The sequence below is a fragment of the Protopterus annectens genome, chromosome 2.part1 (genome assembly GCF_019279795.1).
Source record: "Protopterus annectens isolate FY-2018-M chromosome 2.part1, PAN1.0, whole genome shotgun sequence".
Taxonomy (NCBI): Eukaryota; Metazoa; Chordata; order Ceratodontiformes; family Protopteridae; genus Protopterus; species Protopterus annectens.
In genome coordinates, this window is record NC_056729.1 from 353,322,316 (window position 1) to 353,346,531 (window position 24,216).

The window sequence follows — 24,216 nt, forward strand, 5'->3', positions numbered from 1 at the left end:
TTTGCAGACACCTAGGTTGGAGAAGGACTTGGACAGGGCTATATAACTTTCAAAAACCTCTTCGGTTCCTTGCATCACAGATGTTCTGGTAACAGGGGCTGGTCTGGATCATTCTGTCACTTTCCAGTCAATAAAGATGCCACATATATAATGATTTTTGTGAGAACAATAATAATTAAAAACCTTTGAGTCTATTGCTGAATTTTAACTTTAAGTGCCAAATTATCATCTAATTTCTGTAAAATATGGTTAGATTTCAACACAACAAGCACGTGCATAATTGGTGGGGTGGCCCTTAAGACAAAATGACAAAATATATATTTTTAATGTCTGTTTTTATAATCATGCTTGGAAAACTGGCTGACCTGTTTAAAAAAAAAACTTTTATTTAACAGGTCAAAAGACATAAAAGTAAAGGTTTACTGCACTGACGACTACATCAAAATAAAACAGGCCATTTAAAAAGAAATATGTATCACTGCAAAATGTGCAACATTTTATTTTTTGCTAAATGGTGCAAAGGAAATGGGGATAACACTTTTTAATGTCTACACTCTCAATAAATGGTGGAGAGGGGTATTTTTCCTAAAAAAAAAAAAAAAAAAAAAAAAAGAATGGCATCAAATGAAATGCCAAATAGTACTGCATGACCAATTTTGAGAAAAGCAGAAGTTCAAGGACTACATGCGGAGTGAGAAGAGATAAAGATCACAGACATTAACAGACAGCTTAGTAGTACATTTGAAATCCATAAAGTTAAAGGCAGGATAATAATTGGGCAGAAGCATTCATACGATTTTCTCCATACCTACCTTTTTCAAGCCTTGAAAGTGTATAATCAATAATATTGGTCTGGACTCCACGGGTCATAATTGTATACTCTGTTCCATTTAAGGTATATTTTACTTCCTTTAGGTCAGTAGTTTTTACAAGCACATTACCCCAGTGCAAATCCCTGAAAGAACAAAAAGGGACACTTCACAATTCTCTCCTATTCAGGTGCTCAGGTATTCAAGATTAGACATGCAAATTACAGATGTGTGAGTACTCACCAGATCAGATGACTGCCAAGAGGGCCCTCAGCACTAAGTAACAGCAGGATCTCTTTCTTGATGGCTCTTTCTAGGTAACAGCTGAAATGTCCTTCCCAAGATTCTTTTCTTGGCAAAGCTCAGCTGTCTAGCTCCCACTATCTAGAAGCAAGCACCTCACCCCTAGCATACAGTGTAGGGTCAAGTGCACTGGGTCAGAAGGATATCAGCCCCAAGTTTTGCAGTTCTGCCTCCATAGAATTTAATCCCCATATGTAACACCAACAAAAATAAGCACACAATGAGGCTTAGGTGACAGAGGAAAAACAAACTCATAGCAGATTGTCCAGCAATAGAGAAGAAAATGGAGGGCTGTACTGAAAACAGTACAGTCATGTTAGGTATACTTAGTTTCTTATAATACTAGATGTTCTGTACAGTGAACGCTCTCCAACAGTTTCTCTGGCTGAGGTTATCCTCTCCACTTCTGACCATCCAGATTCGCATCCATCCCATTAATGGCCATTACTGCTTCATGCCTGCAAAGGTACTAACACAGAGGTGGACAGCAAGGCATTTATATGGTTTGTATACATCTTTTGATTGTAGAGCTGTGTGGCAAAGACACTTCTAGGATGTCCTCTATTTGTATTGCACCCTGAAAGGTTTCTAGATACACTTACCAGACAAACGCTAGTCTTCTCTTCCAGTTTAAGGAATCATCTAACTGGTTCTGAAAACCAGGACAATACACTGACAACAGCTGTAGGTTGCACTGTGCATCCCTATTCCAAATCTGCTGCATTTCTTTGCTGAGCTGGAAGGATCTGGTTCCCCCTTGTTTGTACATCACATTTACTGTTTTGTTTTCTGTAATTATTTGACCAGAATGAAACAGATCTTTAAAAAGTTTTAAAGCTCTGTAGTCTGCCTCTTTCTTACTTTTAGGGTGATGTGAAGAAACCTTTTCTGTAGCTATGTGCTCTTATCTGAAAAGGTTGTTGAAATGGGCTACTCAGGCACAATCTGATGAGCCTGATATTAGATGTTGTGGCCTTACTGGAAGTAGAAGTATTACTGTGGAGAAGCTGCACTTTACTTTATAGCTCCCAAATTCTCACCAGCCTCAACACTGGACTACTAAACAAGTTATAAACAACTTATAACAGGATTGCCATATTTGCTGCCCAAAATTCTTACAAGTCTCATTACTGTCTCTCACTAAAATAACTAAATTGGCTAGAATTACCTAACCTGCTTCAGTATAATCAGTTTCAGATTATTCATTCCATTCTCTACAACCCCTCTTTCTGTCCAGCTATCTCATCTCTAATCTCTCATTACCTACCCATTAGATTACTCTGCAGTTCTGAACAAGGCCTACTAAAAATCTATAAACCAAGGACCAAAATAGGTCACCTAGTCTATAGCTTTAACCCTTCCAAGGCCTGGAATAGCCTACCACTAGATATAAGATCCCTTGAACATCCCAATTAATTCAAAACCACTACAAAATAATACCTTCATGAAAAATGGACTTGCCAATGTAATTATCCCCTGTAAACACTCCCCTCTAACCTTCTACTTCTCTTCTCTCTTCCTTCCCTTCAATAAACAAACTTACTACTTTATCTTCTCCTCTTGGTACATCACTGTACAGACATAACTAGTAAAATATTTCAGCTATGTAACTATCGCACTATTATATATATATATATATATATATATATATATATATATATATATATATGTAATTATGAATGTATCCCTCTGATGAATGTATTTCTATATGTATTTCACTTGCCACAGTTTAATGTATGACACTGTAATGCAATGTGTGGTACTGATGAATGTAATGTGTGGCACTGTAATGCAGTAATCTGTGGCACTGATGAATGTATTTCTTTATTCAATATGTAAAATTAATATTTTCTGTTGGAGCTTTCCTCCTTGGGCCTCCGCTGAAAATGGGCATTTATAGCCCAGTTGGACAAACCCGGTCAACAAATATAAAATAAATAAATAAATAAATCTGACCACTACAGGAAATGTTTTTTCCCCATACAGAGGAGGCAGAATCACTGCCTCAAACAAATCTATGGACAGTTAGGAGGTACCACTGTATTTTACTCATGTGAAGCGTTGCATTGGGAAATGGAATTCATGATAACGTAGATTCCCTGAATTTCCCATGGCACTATCTGGTTAAGTGACTTGGTCAGGGTCACACAGTCAGCAAGTGAAGGCTGACAGAATTAAACTCTGGACTACAGGAAGCAGTTAGTTAATATTTCATAGCCTTAATAGACATTTATCAGAACTCTTTAAATCTGTGCTGGTTTCCTCTAAGAAATACTTTCATATATACAGTGTATGTCTGTGTATAAAGTGGTTGCTGATGTTAAATGACCAAGAGATGATTTCTAGTAGTTTATTTGCAAGAACAGAAAACTGTCTGGTATAGCAGTAAGTTTGCCACACAGTGCTTGGTTCTCCAGTTCAGTTATTGACTGGGGTGCTTTCTGTGATGACTCACCTATGTTTCCCTGCATTTAGGTGAAGTTTTATTGGTGCTCTGGTTTCTTCGCACATCCCAAATGCATTCCAAATGTGACCTGGCACTCCTCCAAATCTGCCAATATGTATGTGTCACAATTAACAGACATCTCATCCAGCTCCCCAGTGACCCTGGATAAAACTGGTAATCAGAGATGAATAAATAAATGACTGCATCAGGAAAACTGTCAGACTTGTGTTGCTGGAGTAACACGTTTTCTTGTCTTTGCCACTATAATAAGATTAAAGAAAATGATCATATGCAAACACCAAAGCTAAACATTTTAAATACCCTGTGGGCTATGGACAGCTCAGATGCCAAGCTTAAAACTGAAAGTGGTAAACTATCTTAAATCTCAGGCATTTTTAACAGGACAGTCTTACTGGAATGTGTACTAATGCATCTTCCATGCTCAATGTCTCAGTGTAAGAGTTATCATCTATAAACAGAAGCAACATTTTCAGTAAGCATCGTTAAAAAATGTATTTTTTTTTATTTCAGACAAAAAAAACTAAGCTATAAGCTTTGTCCTTCTTGGAAACCAGTCAGTAAGAAACTTAAAGAAAAATCTAGCCAAGCTAGATTTTCCACTGTGTGATTCCTTAAAACCTCTTGTAGTAGAGGTAACGTGTGATATATGCAAATGACCCCTTAAGAACATCAAATGTTTCAGCTACATGACTGTTCTGAATTCCCATGACTTTTTTTTCCTTTCTAGGTCTGTTATGCACAAATTCAGGCCAATAAAGCAACACCCCACTACCTGTGGGCATGCACGTTTCAGCTGAAATACTCGATGTCCATGATGGGTCAATTTGCATATATCCCAGGCTACCTCTAATACAAGAGGTTTTAAGGAATCACAGTGGAATATTTAGCTTGCCTGGATTTTTCCTTCAGTTTTTTTACTGACTGATTGCCTGTGTGACCTTATTACTCATTGTTTTAGTTTCTTGGAAACCAAGAATAATCCGAAACAGAAACATCGATCTATTTGACTGAAGGAATTCATAGTATTGCTTATAGCCAATACATTAACCAAAGAGCTTGGTCTCGCTCATGCAGTTGTATTTGTCAAATAACCTGCATATGTGGTTTCATTTCTGACAAAATATAAATCTTAGACCTAATGTCTTAAGAGTGCATGTTTTTTCAGTGGTCATCTGGTATCATGAAGATATTGAAAGACTGCCTCTTAAGGGTATGAGGGAAGGAAAAGGGTAAAAACTGAAGTCAATTGGAGGATCTCTGGTAATATCTCCTGTGATGTCCCCTCCTCTGGGCCAGTAATCAAACAGCCTCAATCATCACCAATCACATTGGCGGGGAAGGTTCACTTAGAACAAAAATGGATGCACACTATTTTTAGACGCAGCTTTTGGTGCCAAGTACAATTTCCCTTAAGAGCACACTTCAGTGGCTTTCCTCCCCAGGCCCCAAATAAGACTCCACCTTTCTCACTGCAGAAATCAATGCTCTGTGTCCATGTTCCAGGTAGTTGACACACACACATACACCTGGGAAAGGCTGGCACAGATTTACCTGCTATGCCACCTCAACCCGGACTATAAGGTAGATTCACTGCCACCAGCCAGCTACTTTAAGGCTCTTAACAGGGTACTTAATTACACTTAGTAAAATTAATACTTATACAAATGGTAGTGTTAACCAAGCAGCCACACTTTCAGGAGGCTGGAGCTACAGTACACTAAATAAATGAAGTTATTCTCAAGCTTAAATATTTTCTAAAAGACCAGCCACAATGAAAGGTATAGATACATTTAATAATAAATTATAAAATAGAAAACATGAAAATACTGAATATCTATTTACAATAAACACCAGAGTTTCAATTCACTGGAAATTAAAAAAATAACAGATGGAAACACTCAGATACGGAAAAACAATACTCTTAACTAGTCGCACTATATTTTCCTAACTGACTGAAGAATCACTGTTACCTAAAGTTACTTACCAAAGCAAGACAAGATGAAGTGGGTGAGTGTCTTTGTTATAATTTCCAAGAGAGAGTGCTGAGTGCCCCTATCATATCTCTCACTAGCATCTAAATACAATTTCATTGCTGGCTACAGAATGACATCCCATCTGATCACTAGAAACTTGAGCCAGGATCTGGAACAGATGTGTCACAATACACACCTAGAGCTTTGCCAAGGTTCATTCCATCTGGAGACTGGAAACCAATTCCTTTCATCCTTCTGCAGAGACTAACTAGCCATTCTCTGGCACCCACAGGTAGCAATTTGCTCACCATTAAGGACAATAAGAGCAGGACCCCAACCCAGATATTGCATCTCTGTCTGCACTCAGACCTGTGAGATGAAATCTTTATGGCCTAAACCAAGTCATTTAATTTCAAGCTATTTTTCTACAGGTTAGTTGGGCTAAGCTTAACCCCAACCCTTCCAGCATCCTCTGTTAACATATATACATTTAATCAGTTACAATACAGTCTGGCATACATGTATATTTGTCTTCTGTCCAGAAAGACCCATTGCTGATGCATTTTTAACACAAGCAACTTTACAAATATATTTTAACACAAGCATCTGTACAAATCAGTTTGATATTCAAATGACATAAAATTCTTTACAAAACTCTACCTAGTTATGCTGGCATATATTACACATGCATTACTCTCTGTCATAGCTGACATTACCTCACATCATCACATCTCCCCTTCCCCTCCTAAGTCTGAGGCAGAGGTGGCTTGCCTTTCTCTGTACTGTCTTTGATCACAAGGCTGTTTTGAATGCATTCATTTTAAAAAAATGGTCTTTTATTAAGAAAAAGTTTCTTTGAAGTTGTGGGAAAGGTGAATGGCAGATCATTTTAAAAGACGATAGCACAGTTGCATAAGAACTTACCATAACAGCAGATGTCCTATTGATCACTGCCGCAGTATCCCTTAGAAGTTGGATATCCTGCCAAAGGTGGTCATACGTCCACCCAGCATACCAAAGCATGGGCCTTTCCACACACAGTACATCTGATGTAGGACTCAAGCCCAAAAGCAGGAGGTACACAACAGACCTACACACAAACGTACTTGCCCAAGAGAAAAAAAATGGAACAGGAGGACAGGTAAAAAGTTACATATGAACATGTCCAATAAGAAAAGGAGAAAAGAAACGATGACCTTCAACCAAGGGAAAAATAATGCAATAGTGAACGGTAAGACATTGCTGTTTTTTTAAATTCTTACACAACTGTACTATGTCCTTCCAAGTTCACTGCTGCAGTACTCCTTACAAGTGGGAGAGTACTAAAGCTACTGGAGACAGAGAGGGTGGAGGAAGAAGGAACTGAAAAACAGTCCAGAATACCTTGGACTATGGACATGGCAAAACCCACTCTGCCCCTAGAAAACAGATCAAACTTTATGCGTGTGAGCAGAAGACCAAGTAGCTGCTTCTAGAATAGGAGCTGGCATCTAAGCCCTTTAAAAAAGCCTCATTGGAGGCTAATGCTCTAGGATAATGGGCTCTACAGAGGAAGAACTCTGTTTACCATAAGAATAATAAAGAAGAAATGGCCTTAGATACCCATGAAGAAATGGTTTGCTTGGAGACTAGTAAACCAAGCTTCTTATAATGAAGAAAAACAAAATGTTGCTCGGATTTCTGAATGTCTGAGCTGTGAATGCAAATCCAAGAATGAAGAATCCTCTCATCCCCATTATGAGGTGAGGGGAAGACAGATAGACATTTAAAGACATATCATTAAATGCCTCAGGCATAAATGGAAAGATTAATCCTAAGAGAAACTCTGTCCCTGTGAAGCATCAAGAAGGGAGTAACTTCCATAAGTGTATGCACTTCAGAACCCACTTGACAAAAGTGATTGCCACAAACACTACAGTTTTCAAAGGACATTTTAAGGATGAACAGACTGCAGATTCAAAGAGTGGCTGGGCCAACTTTTCCAGAACATAATTTGGGTCCCAAGGAGGAGGGGGGACAAGTTTTCTTGGATACCTAATGTGAAGGACGTCTTTTAAAAATTGCTGGACTTCAAATCTAGAAGAAAGAGTTGGATCTAAAGGCAGACAAGCAGAAATGTCTGATAAATTGGCCTTAATAGAGGAGTAAGCCAGACCAGAGTTGAAGGGCTCACACTCCATTTAGAAACATAACATTTCCTAGTGTTTGACTTTCTAGCCTCCTGTAAAACCTGCAGCACATCCTCAAAAAAGTGCTTCCTGAAAGGAATTAAAACCCTCCACCCAAAGTCAACTGCAGGGTGAGAAGATGAGGATGAATGAGCGAGCCCTAGCCCTGTGTAAGCAAATTCATCCAGTGAGGTAACTTGTGATGACTGCCCCTGGCTAGATGAAAAAGAAGGGGAAACCAGCGCTATCTGGGCCACAAGGGAGTCACAAGCAAGATTTTGGGCCTGTCCAACAAAATCTTGTGCGAGACCTTTGGCATAAGAGGAAGATGGGATATGCATAAAGAAACTTCCCCATCCAAGAGAAGGACATGGCACCATTTTCCATTCCATTGGGCTTGGCACCCTAGAACAGAACTGGTAGAGTGGCCTGTTCTGGGGAGAGGCAAAAAAAAGAAGTTATGTCCTTACCATAACGTTCCATGTGGAGTGTTCATCTCGCCTTTGTTCTTACACACGGGGGTTCAGAGCCGATCCTCGGCTCAGAGTCGGCCGAATTGCAAAGCTCTGAAGCTCGAGACCAGCCCATATCCCACAATCCTCCCTGCCATTACTCAGATCTAGTTTGCAAACAAACCAGACCAAAAGATCCAACACCTCCAGTGCTAGAAGTATACACTCTCTTCAGCCATTCAGAGACACTCTCTCACCATAGCAATAACTAATGGTCTAAACATATATCCCATGATACATGGGAACATATACCCCGGAAGGGGTCAAGACACGTCGATCAGGCTCTAATCCTACCAGTTCTTCCAAACACGTGGGGAGGGAAAGGGAGGGAATGTAAGAACAAAGGCGAGATGAACACTCCACATGGAACGTTATGGTAAGGACATAACTTCTTTATGTGAGAGTGTTCAATCTCGCCATTTGTTCTTACACACGGTAGCGTCCCTAGCTCCGTCACCCCGAGTGACTCATGGAAGAACGTTCCTAAGCACAGTGGAACCAAATGATATCCTGTCCTTGGAGACTTTGTCCACTCTATAATGAGTGATGAAAGTATGTGGCTTAGACCACGTGGCTGCTGCACAAATAGTGTCCAAAGGCAAACGAGCTGCATGAGCTAAGGAAGTGGAGACGGATCTGGCAGAATGGGCCTTAGGTTTGGTGGGTAAGGATTGATTTGATTTAGAGTATACAAAGGTTATACAGTCAGCAAGCCATTTAGATAGTGTACGTTTAGTAATTGCCATGCCGTTTTTATTGTCTGCAAATGCGACGCAGAGCTGATCCGTTTTCCTGTAAGCTTTGGTCCTATCCAAATAAAATCTTAATTGCCTGTGAACATCCAACTTGTGCAACATATACTCCAGTTTGTTAGTATGGTTCTTGAAAAAGGTAGGGAGTTCTATAGACTGGTTAATATTCGTAACTGAGCATACTTTTGGAAGGAAAGATAGATTTGCACGCAGAGACCCTGTCTGGATGGAATATCAAGTAAGGTGGTCTGACCGATAATGCTTGCAACTCTGATACTCTATGAGCTGAGGTCACGGCGATGAGGAACAGCGTCTTCCACGATAAGAACTTTAAGAGACATGACGAAGCAGGTTCAAAAGGTGGCAACATGAGTTGCGACAGCAACAAATTCAGGCTCCATGGAAAGAAAGGTTTTCTGACAGACGGCCTAAGATGGAAGGTTCCTTTCATAAAGGCCTTACAAAGTCTGTGAGACATAATGGGAGAACCTTCCTCACCAATATGGAAGTTTGATATGGCCGCTAACTGTACTCTTAGCGTGGAAGTAGAAGCTCCTTCGTGAAAAAGGATAGATAAGAATTCTAAAATTTTATGTAGAGGAGCTACCAAGGGGTCTATGTTTTGGCTAGACGCCCAGTATACAAAGCGTTTTCACTTACTCGTATAGAGTTTAGTAGTGGAAGCTTTATGAGAAGCAACCAGAATGTGTTGAACTGCCGGGGGGAGTAGATGAGACCTGGCTAGGCAGGGAAGCGGAGCAGCCAAGCTGCTAGTTTGAGGGACTGAAGAGACGGGTGACAAACTCCCGATGAATGGGTCAGTAGATCTGGTACTGGGTCCAGAATCCATGGTTCCTCTATTTGACAGGCTCGAAGAAAGGGGAACCATATTTGACGAGGCCAGAATGGGGCTATGAGTATTATAGTCCTTTCCAACTTCCTGGCTTTCTGCAGAAATCGAGGAATCAAGGGAGTAGGTGGAAATGCATATAGGAGACCCGGGGGCCAATCGTGTATCAGTGCGTCCCTGGGGACATCCCAAGGGCAAAGTAGCTTCTGCATTTTGCATTCAACGGGGAAGCAAACAGATCGCAGCAAGGCTGGCCCCATTTGCGGAACATCTTTTCCGCCGTCTGTGGATTGAGGGACCACTCGTGAGGTAACAGGATGGCTCTGCTCAACCTGTCCGCAATGACATTGGATGACCCCGGGATGTGCGTTGCTATCAGAAAGCGACCCGTGGACTCTGCCCATTGCCAAATTCTCATGGCCTCTCTGCATAACGGGTAAGACCTCGTTCCCCCTTGCTTGTTTATGTACCAGACTACAGACATGTTGTCCGTCTGAACTGCTACTGCTCCTAGAGGTAAGAGGGCTAGGAAGTGTTGCAACACCAGAAACACTGCCCTCAGCTCCAGAACATTTATGTGTAGAGTGTACTCCATGTTGGACCATTCCACTTGGACTGTTCTTCCCTGAAAAAGGCCCCCCCACCGTATCAGGGAAGCGTCCGTGGTTACTGTGGCTGTTGGACTGGGTAGAACAAACTGACGACCCATAGTGAGGTTCTGATCGCACACCCACCATGAGAGGTCCCGTCTGCAAGAGTCTGTTATCCTGATCTCGTGCGCTAGGGGTAGGTGTTGGAACGACCACTGCGCGAAGAGCAGCCATTGTAGGATCCTCATGTGTAACCTTCCCATAGGAACTACAATTAGTGCAGCTGCCATCAGTCCCAACACTTTTAACACCAGTTTGGCTGGGGCGTTCTTGTTGACCAGAAGAAGAACAACCTGCTGTTTGAGGGTTGACGCCCTTATTGGAGGGAGCTTTAGTAGTGTCGATTGTGTATTTAGGTCTGCTCCGATGAAGGAAATACACTGAGGGCGATAAGCAAGACTTCTCGAAGTTTATGGAAATCCCTAAGTGGGAACAAAGGCTGACTGTGTAGTCTCTGGCTTGCAATAGACGATGCTCGGTGGTGGCGGTGAGCAGCCAGTCGTCCAGATAGAGAAACACCTGGAAACCTTGTTGTCTCAAGTGAGACGCAACTACTGCCATGCATTTGGTGAATACCCTGGGGGCTGAGGTGAGTCCAAAGGGCAGAGCTCGAAACTGAAAGTGACTGGCTCCCAGCCAGAAGTGCAGGTGATCGCTGGATGGTCTGGCCATTTTGATGTGGTAGTACGCGTCTTTGAGATCTATAGAGCACATCCAATCGGCCTTCTGTAAGAATGGAAGGATCGATTGAAGCGTGACCATCAGGAACTTTTCCTTCTTTACGAAGGTGTTGAGATGGCTGAGATCTAAGATCGGTCTCCAGTCCCCTGTCTTTTTTGGAACTAAAAAGAACCTTGAGTAAGTTCCGGATCCTCTTTGGTCCGCCGGGACTGGTTGGATGACTCTGTTTTCGAGCAGCTTCGAAATTTCTACAGCTGCTGGATTTCGCAGACTGGGTGGCATGTCTGGAAACCTTCTTTGCAGAGGTGGAGTTGATGTGAAGGGGATTTTGTATCCTCTGGTTATAATGCTTTTTACCCAAGAATCCGAAGTAATATTTAGCCAGGCCAGTGGGTATAAAGCCAAGCAACCCCCGACTGCCTCCAGAGCAGGACAGCCTGGTCTCCCTTCAGGAGTGCTGGAAAGGCTTCCCAGGGACGGAATCCCTGTCGCCTTGGTTATGCGGACCCCCTCTGCTGCCAGGGCGGCGTCTTCCATTTCTACCCCCTCCTCTGCCTCTGGAGGGGGTATCACTCTGTGCGGTCTGGAAAGATCCCCGATTCTTACGGAACCACATTTTTCCGCCTCATTGCCTTTTGGGGTACGGTCTAGTAGGAGCGGAAAAACGGACCCCGACAGCAGACAGGGTCTTTCCCTCTTGCTCACACCGAGTGAGAGTCTCCTTAACCTTGGGCCCGAAAAGTGTGGCACCATCAAAAGGGGCACTGGCAAAGGAAGACTTGAAGGCTTCCGCAAAGGAGCACAGCCGCATCCATGATTGTCTTCGAAGAGCAATCGCTGAAGCTGCAGCTCTACTCGATCCCTCGGCTGCATACGAGATGAGCCTCATGTATGAGTTTACTATGGAGGTGTGGGTGTTAAGTTGTGCTGTTACTTTTACTGAAACAGCAGCATCTGTGTTACCCTGGAGGGTATCTGTCAGCTCCTTGATGAGATCCCTCTGCAAACGTGTGAAATGAGTCAAATAGTTTAGCGAACGTATAGAAAAAGTCGCTGAACTAAAAACGTGCTTCCCATATCTATCCATAGTCCTAGAATCCTTATTAGGAGGATGAACAGATGAGGAAGACTCAGACATCTCCTTTTTCGTGGCTGCCGCCACCACCATAGCGTCGACAGGAACTCCCTTGGTGAGATAAGATTTATCTTGGGGGGCAGTGATGAACTTGTTTGGTTTCCTAGGGACTGGTTCCACTGTGTCAGGTGCCTCCCACGCCCTTTGAGCAATCAAATCCATTAATTCATCGAAGGGCAGAGTCACCCAGGAGGTAGAAGGTTGAGCCCCAAAAGCCTTCAGCAGCACCGACTCGTCCTCAGTGGGGGCTAGGGATTGCCAATCACCCCTCTGTTTCAAGATCTCCAGGATGTCTGCAAATGACACATCCTCCGAGGGTGATTTGGGGGACCCCTCTGCCTCATCCAAGTCGGTGTCAGACGTTAGAGATTCCTGTGGGGAATCTATGTGCCTCCTCTTACACAACCGTTTCCTCGGGACCTCATCAGAGGGGGCTTCTGGTGAGGCCTCCAAGGAACAGGGGGAACCCTCTGGGGGTGGCTGAGGCAATGGGGCTTTACGCTTTGAATGGATCGTGGGAGCAGAAACAGAAAGTGGCCCTTTTGGGGAAGGAGAAGATTCCCCTGATGACGTGGTTGTCTGTGCAGACAATACTTTCCTCATAAGGTCAAAGGCCCCCGAACCCCTGGCCGAGGGCTCCGCCGGTTCCGAAGAACACGGGAGCATCCCAGACCCAGGTGCCGTGGGCTCCGACCCCGAGGACGGAGCCGAGCCAGTCTGTGCCGAGGCCCCGAGAGGGAGAGTCGGCACCGACAGGTCGGTACGACTCTTGGTCCCGGAACCGAGGAGAGACAGTCGGCTCCGTGACGCCCCTATCGGTTTCGAAGGAGTTGAAGTCAGTGGTGTCGATCGTGCAATGGACGGTTTCGGCACCGAGGGCTCCACTATCATCAGGTCATCCTCTCCCGGCTCCGAGATCTGGATGGGTCTCGAAGGAGGACCCGTTGGAGATATGGGGAGGCCTTCTAGTTTCGACACCAACTGGGAGGAAACTGCAATTAACTTGGAAAGGGCCGTGTTTTCCATGAGTTTCTGCATGACACGATCCACATCTGTCTCAGTAAAGGTCTGGAAGAACGGGTCGAAGGAGCCGAAGATGGCACCGACCGAAGAATGGACGGTGGTGGCAGCTCCGACACCGGTTCTAAGATCTGGGGCTCAGGGAAGGATAAATGTTCGACGCTCGGCCCCGAGATCTGTGGAACCGGCGAACGAACCCTAGAAGATGAACTCGGAGCCGATGACATGGGCTGCGACATCTTCGACCCCTTCGAGGATTCAGAAGCCTGATCTGACTTGTCCAAAGCCTCTTGAAAGGCAGGCTTCAGTAACCCTCTGTCTATGAGCTTCCTGCGTCTATCTGTCATGACCCTCCCGCTAAAGGAATGGCAAATAGAGCAATCCTCTTGAAGATGGAGAGGGCCAAGACAGTAGATGCAGGAAGCATGATTGTCAGTAATGGACATTTTCTGCCCACACTGACATCTTTTAAAGCCAGATTTAGCTTTCTCTGACATGCTAATATAACAACACTTCACTAGGCTAATGAGTAAAAAAAAAAAACTGCTAAGACTACTAATCCTATAAATGTATATATATAAGTCTAGAAAGGGCTATATAAAATAAGACACTCACAAACCACACCCAAAGTTAGGCCACAAAGGGGTACCTGAAGAAAAAAGGGTGTATATATATATATATATATATATATATATATATATATATATATATATATATATATAAATATATATATATATATATATATAAATATATATAACACACACAGCAACTTCTATAACTATCTAAGAAATAAAGTTATTTCAGGAAAAAAATCAGTAGCTTATCTGTAAATAGAAACCAATTACAAATTTTCTATCTGGTCCGAGCTCTCCTCGATCCGATCTGTTGCAGCGGCAAACTAGATCTGGGTAATGGCAGGGAGGATTGTGGGCTATGGGCTGGTCCCGAGCTTCTCTGAGATTCAGAGCTTTGCAATTCGGCCGACTCGGAGCCGAGGATCGGCTCCGAACCCTGTGTGCAAGAACAAACGGTGAGATTGAACACTCTCACATTATATTTTTGAGGAATACCCCACTGATGAACAATGTACAGGAAGAGCTTCCTGTGCAGCATTCTTTCATAAAGATCTATCCTGGATCTACTCAAAGCGTCTGCCGCAATGTTTCTGTCTGAGGGAATGTAGACTGCCTGAAAAATCAAACTGGGTTGGACGGCAAATTGCCATGCTAGCAGGGCAATTCTGCAAAGGCTGGAAGATATTGTCTCCCCCTTGTTTCTGTACACATAACTGTGGTGCTGTCTGTGAACACTGAGGAGAAATTCTGCAGAGAATGAACAGCCAGAATCAAGGCCTCCATCTCCCTGATACTGATGTGTTTGGATATCTCTTGAGACCAAACACCTTGAAACTTGATATCATTGGAACAAGGCCCCCAGATCAGGTCTGAGGCATCTGTATACAGCTCCTCAGTAGGGGGAGGAACCAGAAATGCAAGTCCCGCAGTGAGGGAAATCTGGGTAATCCATCACAGAAACTCTCTCCTTAGGCAAGGCAAGACAGGAATCTGGAAGTCTAATGGGTGGCAAAGTTGATGCCAGATTGCCTTGAGATAACACTACAACTTCCTCATTTAGAGTCTGGCAAACAGATTTAAAGGCATGGTGGATGCCATGAACCCCACAGCTCTTAAAAAATCTTTGCTGAGGTCATTTGAAATGGAACAAGTTTCTGAAAATAAATTGTGAAGAAGGAATCCAATAAACTGTAAAACAAACGGGGATGCAGAATGGCATTTTGAACCTGTAAGTCATTCTGGCCAGAACAATGGTACGCTGAATGAATAAATCAAAAACTTTGAATTATTACTTTTGGATTTTCGTAAACTTCAACTTGAAAATTATTTAAAAGAATGTGGGTGGACTGAGTGTGTCCCTAAGGGTCTTCGGATGCGGAAGTTCCCATTGGGGCTGGTAAGGGACTCTATTCTTCATGCTGAACTTGTTCAGCTTTTTAATAGATCTGGTTGTGAACTTTTAGAATGTCTCATTTGAGACAATGATAGGAAAATGTCAGCCTTGTTAATTAAAATCAAAAAAGTGGACAACGACATTCAGAGTCTGATTTGCTTTTTTGAGTCTAAGCAACATGATTATATGAGACTTTTTCAGAGGGTAGATGCATATATTAACGACTTAAAGATAAGGAAGAACAACAAACTTATCAGAGATGAAAGGGAATATGCACAACACAGAGCCTTATCCCCTACCTCCTTTGGGACAAAATAGACATCCAACAAATGTCAACAGTGATGGACAAAGTAATTTTAATTCCAGCAATGGTCAAGATGGTGACAATGAATATACTAATGACCCTTTAGCATTCCCCCACTGAAGAGGTCCAAGTAACTGAAGAATCAGAGAGGGGGTGGGGGTTATTACAGTTACCAATACAGGCAACCAATACCTCACAGAGGGAAAGGGAAATTGTACAAATAAATGCACATTTTAATGATTTAAGCATTGTCAATGATTGTTCCTACTGTGTTTTAAGGAATCTAAGTGGTGATTTTAACTTTTATAATTATAGCAAAGTCGTACTTGACAGGAAGATTGCTGATATTTTTGATAAAGGGCTGTCATATGTGCCTAGTAGAAATGCAAGGCTGGATGATGTACTAATTAATCTTAAGTTATACACTAGGAAACTAAACTTCGATTTTTATTTCAAGGGGGCAGATTTGATTTCCATTGAAGAAAAATAATATGTAAAAAGACTAGTTTGTTCAACCATCCCTTACACCCTGTAGTACAAACTTTTGAAAAAATGCGTGAAATTGATATAAAGAAGTTATTTAAGGCTAAAAGAATGTACACAGGTAGTGATAATCTGGACAAGGAAGAGAGGAAACTTTTGCGTGAAATCATCAATAACAAGCAGATTACAGCTATGAAACCTGATAAAGGGGGCGGACTAGTGATTATGAACACCAACACATACATTGATAAAATGTTCACATTGTTATACACAGACACTTACTGTGAACAAGTTTAAAGGAGAAAAACTTTTTGTATAGGAAAGTGGACATGATGTTAGAAGAACTGCTATCGAATAGGCAAATAACTGTGAAAGAACATCAATTTATGTAAGTGAAGTGTCCAAAGATACCCACAATCTTTGGTATACCAAAGATCCATTACCTTTAAGGCCCATAGTTCGCAAAAGCATCAAAAACATATTTATAGGTTCATAGGTAGGTACTAGGCTATCTGCCCGATAAGTCCAGCCGGAATGTGTTGGCTTTCGCCGCCCACTTAGATTAGTTACCTGTGCCTCTGTCCAGCAGAGCCATTGAAGTGATCCCTGAGGTAAACTTTGTTTCCCAGCCACTCATCAAGGTTTCTCTTGAAGAGGGTTAACAAGGAGAGCTCTGCCTAATGTAGATTGGAATCTTGTTCCAGAGCATGGGAAGTCTCTGGGATAGGAATTTATCCCTGAAGCACGTCCTACTTATTGTTGTGGTGAGGTTTAGATCCCTAGAGCATGTGGCTTGAGGGGATATGTTTTTCTTTAGGTGAAGCATGTCCATCAATTCTGGGGTGGACATGGCCTTGGATGTCAGGCAGAGATTACCTCTGAGTAGTCGGTATGCAACAGAGTAGAGCTGGAGTTTCTTCAGTCGAGCTGCATAGGGCATCTGCTTGAGGCCAGTGATCCTCTTGGTGAGGTACTTCTGTGGTCTTTCCGGTTGTTGCAGGTGTCTTGCAAGGTACATCACAAATGGGGCATTGTACTCTATGATGGGTCTGATGAGTGATGCCTAGAGGGGCCCAATTACCTCTTTTGATCTGGATGCGAACCCTTTTGTGATTAGGTGGGCCACATAGAAGGATTTTCTAACCACTTTGGCAATGTGATTATCAAAGGAGAGGTTACTATCTACTTGGGTCTCCAGATCCCTTATTACGTCTTCTGTATTTAGGGGGCTACCACCATTATGACAGTTTGTGGGTACTTTGTTTTTTCCAAAGGGGATGACTATGCACTTTTTGGCATTTAGCTTGAGGCCATGGTTTTGACACCAAAGTATCTGTCTCAGTAAGACCATTTTGGAGGATGTCTGTGTCAGCCGGAGAATCAATTATAGCCCCTAGTTTGCAGTCATCTGCGAACTTGGTCAGCCATAGTCTTCCCTGTACTTGCCTGTACCTCTGAGAAGTATATGCCAAACAGGAGGGGTCCTAGGACTGAGCCCTGGGGAATGCCACTTGTAACCGGTTTAGAGTCAGACCTAGCTCCCGCAACTCTTACCATGTGGGTTTTATTGATAAGTTCTTGGATGGTCAACTCAAGAATGTATTAGATGATTGTGCATGAGTTATCAAGGACTCTTGGGATTTTCTAAGAAAAATCAACAATATGTACACCGATGATCTTTTGTTCATCACTCTTGACATTAGAGATTTATTCTCAGTGATACCCCACGAGACAGGAATAGAGTGGTTTTATTCATATCTTTGCCAACATGCACAGTTCAGTCACAATCGTATTTTAACATTGAGAACCCTTATGTAACTAGTTTTGGATACTAATGTTATTGTATTTGAAGAACAGTATTTTAAACAATGAAATGGCGTGGCAATGGGAGCCACCTGCGCCCCAATTTTTAACATAGTCCTAGCCTTTTGGGAAAGAGAATGTGTCTTTAACAGCCCTTTTATTAAACATTGGAAATACTATGGTCGTTACTTGGACACCATTATTATCTTATGGGATGGTGATGAGACAGAATTTTGGGCCTTTATTGGTTACATCAAGGAAAGTACCAATTTTCTACACTTTACCCATTCTATAGTTTCCGAAGCTGTGAATTATCTTGACATCACGATAAGTAAAGTCAAACACAAAAAGGACTTCAATATTACAATTTTTAGAAAACCAACCTACTTAAACACACTCCCTCATTATGACAGTTGCCACCCTCTACACCCAAAAAAATCTTTGGTAAAGGGACAAGCGGTACGACTTGCAAGGATGGTGTCAGAATGGGATGAATATCTACACCAAACTAATGTTTTGAAAGAAATGTTGTTAAAAAGAGGTTACCCCCAAGGTTTTCTAAATAACATTCTACAGGTTGAAAAAAGACGGAGGGGGCATTTCTCTCCATTGTTAGATGATACAAGGAGTCTACATGACAACAGCAAAATCATGGCCAATACTAAATTTTTGCTATAATAACCAGTTTAATGAAGTTAGGGAAATATTGCAACATAATTGGAATCTGTTTGGCACTAGCCACGACTTTTTGGAGAAGGTGGGGAAAAGTCCCAGTACTGTATACAAAAAGGACGCCACTATAAAAAAGTATGTTGGAGAGGGTAAAAAAAGACAATGAGCAGTAGGGACGAATCACAAAGTGTGGCATTTGCCTATGATTGAAGGGAAAAAGGTAGAAATATCTAATTATGGTAAATACGTGCTTAAAAAGAAATTTTCCTGTGGTAGCAAGGCAGTAGTATACCTTGCCTTGTGTTCAAAATGTTCAGGGTTTTACATTGGAAAGACCATTAATGCCCTTAGAAGCAGAGTTTATCAACATTATTATGACATCAGTAAATGCGATACCAAAAATGTGTTAGCTATGCACATTTTGAATGACGACAGTCATGATTTTAAATTTATTGTCTTAGAGCAGGTAGTACTAGGGGACAGAGGAGGGCCCCTGAACGATTTTTTAGAATTGAGTGAACTTAAATGGCAAATTAGATCTAATGCCACAGAATCACCTAGATTGAACAGCACCATTTCTATAAGCCCTATCCTAAGATTAAAAGCTGAAGGGTTTATATAGGTAGGGTATTTGTAATGTCATTTTACCAAAAGTGGCTTTATTAATATACATTTTTTGGTTGGCACACAACAAAACATAATTCACGTTTTATTATTCTTCAGTATGCACCATAGTATTGTATTAGGTCTTTTACTATTTTAGCAGACATTGTTGAATGTTGTTACTTTAAGAAAAGACATGTCAGTAATTAATCAAGTAATTAATTATGTATTCAACTTCAGGGATATAAGCTGGGTTGTCTGGCTTTTAATTCATTTTGATGAAGTTTCCACTTATGAGATGAAAGCGCTTAATAAATAGTATTTGTGACTCCTGGTCTGGTTCCTACATTTGTTTTATAAAATAAATTGAGAGAGAAAGAACCTTGACCATAGGAAGAAAGGCTAGAGGTAAAGAGAAAGCTAAAGTCTGCAACAGAGGAAAATCTGGTATCGAGTAGATGTGTCAAAACAGTTTTGTTTTTTTTTTTTTTGCAGGTTTAGAATGAACCCAAGACTACAAAAGAGATGTATAGTCAATTCCATGACCTTTCGAAGAAGAAATGGAGAAGGAGCCTGAATCATAAAGTAATCTAGATAAGGTAATATCGAATGCCATAAAGTTTGCAAAAAAACTGAGAGAGGAGCTAGGCCTTTGGTAAATACCCTCAGAGCCATAGAAAGACCAAAGGGCTAAACAGAGAACTGAAAATGAGATGGAGAGAAAGAGAAAGTACAGCTGTGTAAGTAAACATACTATAAAGTACTGTTAAGTAAAATCTTACCATAACAGTAAATGTCCTTCTCTTTACCACTGCAGTATTTTTACAAAAGGGATCCCCCTGCCAAGTATAGCCCAGACATCCGGCCAGTAAACTAAAGCCTTAGATTTTATAGACATTCTACATCACACATGCTCCAGACTCAAGGTGTAGGGCATAAAGGTAAAGTATGGACCTACATACCTCAGAACTGAAAAGCCACAGGAGGAACAATTTATTCCTAGGAATTTAAGGGAATGTGCATCCAGAAGGAGTAAAAAGAAAAGAATACTATGCCATGAAGACAGAAGGGAAACAGCAAAGCAGAAGTGGGAGGGTGCAAATAATGCAACAGTGAAGAGAAGGACATCTATTGTTATGGAAAGATTTTACATAGCTGTACTAATGTCCTTCCATATCACCGTTGCAGCATTCTTTACAAAAAAGGAGAGTATGAAAGCTCAAGTGGAAACTTGGGAGGAGGAAGGCACAGAGGAGCCAGCTAGAAACCCAGCAAGGATAGCTCTGGCAAAGCAGAGTTATAATGTTTAATGAAGGTATGGACAGAAGCCCAAATAGCAGTCTCAGTGATGGAACTGGTATCTAAACGTCTGAAAAAGGCACCACAGGAAGCAACAGTTTTAGTAGAATGAGCCTTTACAGAGGTAGAATGACATTTTCTGTGAAAGGAATAACACAAAGAAATGGCTTTAAAGACCCAGGAGGAAATGGTTTGCTTAGAAACAGCCAAACCTAGAGATCTTGGGATTAAAAGAAACAAAAAAATTGATCAGATTTGTGAATGGCCCTAGTCTTATCGAAATAATATCTAAGCTGTCTATGCAAATCCAAAGTGTGAAGAACCTCTTCACTAACACTCTGTGAAGAAGGAAAAAAGGAGGGCAAATTAAGACTGATTAAGAGAGAGCTCATTAACCACCTTGGGCATAAAAGAAGGATTAGTATGACTAGACATCCTGTCCATATGAAAACCTAAGAAAGGAGGAACAGCCATTAAGAGCCTGGAGTTCAGGGACTCTCACAGATGACAGTCTTCCAAGTTCAGTGTTGCAAGGAAGTTGGAACCACAGACTCAAAAGGAGCCAGAGTTAATTTTTCAAGCACAAAAACTGAAGTCCCAGGAAGGTGGAATAGGCTTCTTGAGAGGCCTGATATGAAGGACACCTTTAAGAAATTGGTTGACCTCAAACCTACAAGCAAGAGGAGTTGTTAACAGCAGACAAACAGAAATGTGACCTTTAACAGAAGAATAAGCTAACTCAATATGGAGCAATTCACACAAATAATAGAGAAGCAGAGGGGTCCCAACAGAAAATGTGTCCTGGTTATGAGAACGGCACCAGATAGAAAATCTCTTCCATTTGGACAAGTACGATTTCCTAGTAGCGGTTCCCTGGCCTCCTGCAAAACCCTAAGCCCATCTTCGGAAAAAAAGGTGCCTAAAAGGGATCAAATCCCTATCCCCCACAGTGTCAGCTGAAGAGTAGACAAAAGGGATGAATCAAGGACCCCTTCTCTGTTGTGAGAAGATCCACACTGGGGGTAACACCGCCAATACTGTCTGGGCCAAAAGGGAGTCACCGGAAAGATTTGGGGGGGGGAGTGAGTCTTCCTTGAACCTGAGCAGAGCCATCGGAATCAGAGTAAGGGGAGGGAAGTCAGAGAGAAACACCCCATTTAAAGGAAAAGACAGGGCATCCACCTTCCAAGCCACAGTACTTGGGACTCTGGGATAACAACAGGAAGTTGTCTGTTTAAAGGGGAGGCAAAAAGATCTACCTGTGGAATACTCCGCTGATGAACAATTTCCAGAAACAAACCTCTGTGAAGCATCCATTTGTGAGTCTGTGTACTGGACCTGCTGAAACAGTCTGCCACTATATTTTGCTATGAAGGAATGTAAATAGCTTGAAGAGTCAGTCTATATGGGATAGCTTGATCCCTGACCAGAAGACCTAGTCTTCAAAGATGGTAGGACTATGCCCCCCCCCCTGCTAGTTGATGCACATCACTGTGGTATTGTTTGTGAAGTTTTCAGAGACCCTGGGAGAGAGAGAATGGAAAGTCTGAAGAGCTCAAAGGAGAATTTTCATCTCCTTTATGTTGATGTGATCAGACTTCTGATGAGGAGGCCAGAGACCCTGTACCTTGAGGGAATAGAAAGAAGCTCCCCACTCCCTGTTCAAGGCATCTAAAGAAAACTCCTGAGAAGGGACTGGGAGGCAAAAGGGAAGTCCTAGGTTGACAGCTTCAGCTGAGCTGACTAAAAGACAAGTTTGAGCTCCAAGCACTTCAGAGCTCTCCGGAACAAAAAAAAAAAAAAATAACCATACCCTGGTACACAACATACCAAAAAGGGGGGGGGGGAGGGAGGGAGCAGCTGTTGCAGTAGTAATCATTCAGATAGCTACTGTTATACCAAGTTTACTTTCACAGCTGTACTTTGTTCATCAGTTTGATCACTGCTGCAGTAGCCTTAGCTATATGGGCAGATAATTCCAGCTTACTACAGTTGGGAGGTGGAAAGCCCATGGAGAATGGTCTTTGCAAAGCCTGATCAAGACCTAGAGAACAAATCAAGTTTATAGCGCTTTGCAAAAGCATGTACAGACAACAAACATGCAGCTTCTACAATACTTACAGAATCCTTCCACGTCTATATAAAAAAAAAAAAAAAAAAAAAACATGAGGATGAAGCTAAGGCCCTGATAGGGTGGACCTAAACCCTGCCTGGGATAGTACTATTGTGGTGAATATAACTAAAGGTAATAACCTTAGACAACCACTTAGTAGCAGTCCATTTTGACATAGGTTGTCCATTCTTTTTACTTTCAGAAGAAATTAACTGATCTGAAAGATTTAGCTTTGTCAAGATCATACCAGAGTTGTCAGTGGACATCCAAGGTATGGAGTATCCTTTTTCCCTCATTGTTGGGTTAAAGAAAGAAAACGGGGAGATGGATAGTTTGGTTTAAAGTAAACTTGGATACCACTTTAGGCATAAAAGAAGAATTAGTTCACAAAGAAACCATGCCCTTGTAGAAAATGAGATTGGGTTGACATACCATAAGAGCTTGCAACTCTGACACTTTTTTGCAGGGATCAGAGCAATCATAAAACTGTTTTCCATGTTAAGAACCTCAAGTCAGCCAGGTTACCTGGTTCAAACGGAGCAAATGTTAGCTTCTATATCACAAAATTAATATTCTAAAGATTCGGCCACCAGTTTTCTTGGAGGCCTCTTATGCAAAACCCCTTTCAAAAACATTTTAACATTAAAATTGAAAGTGGATCATCCATGGGCAGATATACTGAAATGGCCATTAAATGAACCTTGACAGAGGAGTAAGAAAGTTCATACAATAGTAACTCACACAAATATTGTAAAACCAGGGAACTAGCACTGAATGGGTGCTGGTTATAATGTTGGCACCAACTACAAAACCTTTTCCATTTGCTAATATATGGTTTTCTAAGTAGCAGGCTTTCTTGCCTCCATTAGTATCTGCTGCAGGTCTTCAGTAAACAGGCGGCTAAAGGGAACTGCAACCTATCATCCAGCAGTCAACTGAAGTTGGTTGGTGTTGTGGTGTATCAAGCAGCCCTGTTCTTGTGCAAGTAGATCCAGTCTGTGAAGAAGCCTGTGATATCTGCTCCTGTCCATTTCCAAAAGAAAAGAGAACCATGGTTGCCTGGGCTAGAAGGTCGTCAACACAATGATCTTAGGGAATTCCTTCTGAATCTTCAGAAGTACCCTGGATATTAATGGAAAGGGTGGAAGAGCATACAGGAACATTCATGTCCAAGGAAAAGAAAATAATCCGTCTTCCAGGCCTTCCTGCATGGAGTCCTGGAGCAGAATCTTGTCATCTGATTGGACAGAAAGGAGGCAAATATGTCCACTTCAGGAACTCTTCAAAGATGAATCTGATCTTAGAAGACCCTCTAATCTAGTTTTCATTCATGAGGATCCACCCTTTTCCTGTTCAGCTAATCTGTCACACAGTTTTGCTCTGATGGAATACAGGATACCTATTGAACTGTGCTTGAAGTTACATCGCAATTTAACATGGCTAGTCTGAATATGGGGTACAACCTGGTTGCACCTTGCTTGTTGATGTACCATATGACTGTGGTATTGTATGTAACAACTTGAAGAAATGCAAGGGAACAACAATGATTCAGAGTTGATCACCTTGATTAAGGAAAACATCTCTTTTGTATTTGTGTGCTTGCATCTGTCCTTAGTGTCCCACATACCTTGCACTTTTATCCCTCCTGGAA

At 41.9% G+C, this 24,216-nt stretch overlaps 1 protein-coding gene across 1 annotated transcript in view; it reads right to left on the reverse strand.

Moving 5' to 3' along the window:
* HASPIN (histone H3 associated protein kinase) overlaps positions 1–24,216 on the reverse strand; it is a 1,280,677-nt gene that overhangs the window by 194,958 nt on the left and 1,061,503 nt on the right. The window contains exon 11 of the mRNA XM_044063451.1: positions 813–955. Coding sequence (XP_043919386.1) covers positions 813–955 — 143 coding nt within the window. The remainder of the gene's footprint in view (positions 1–812; positions 956–24,216) is intronic.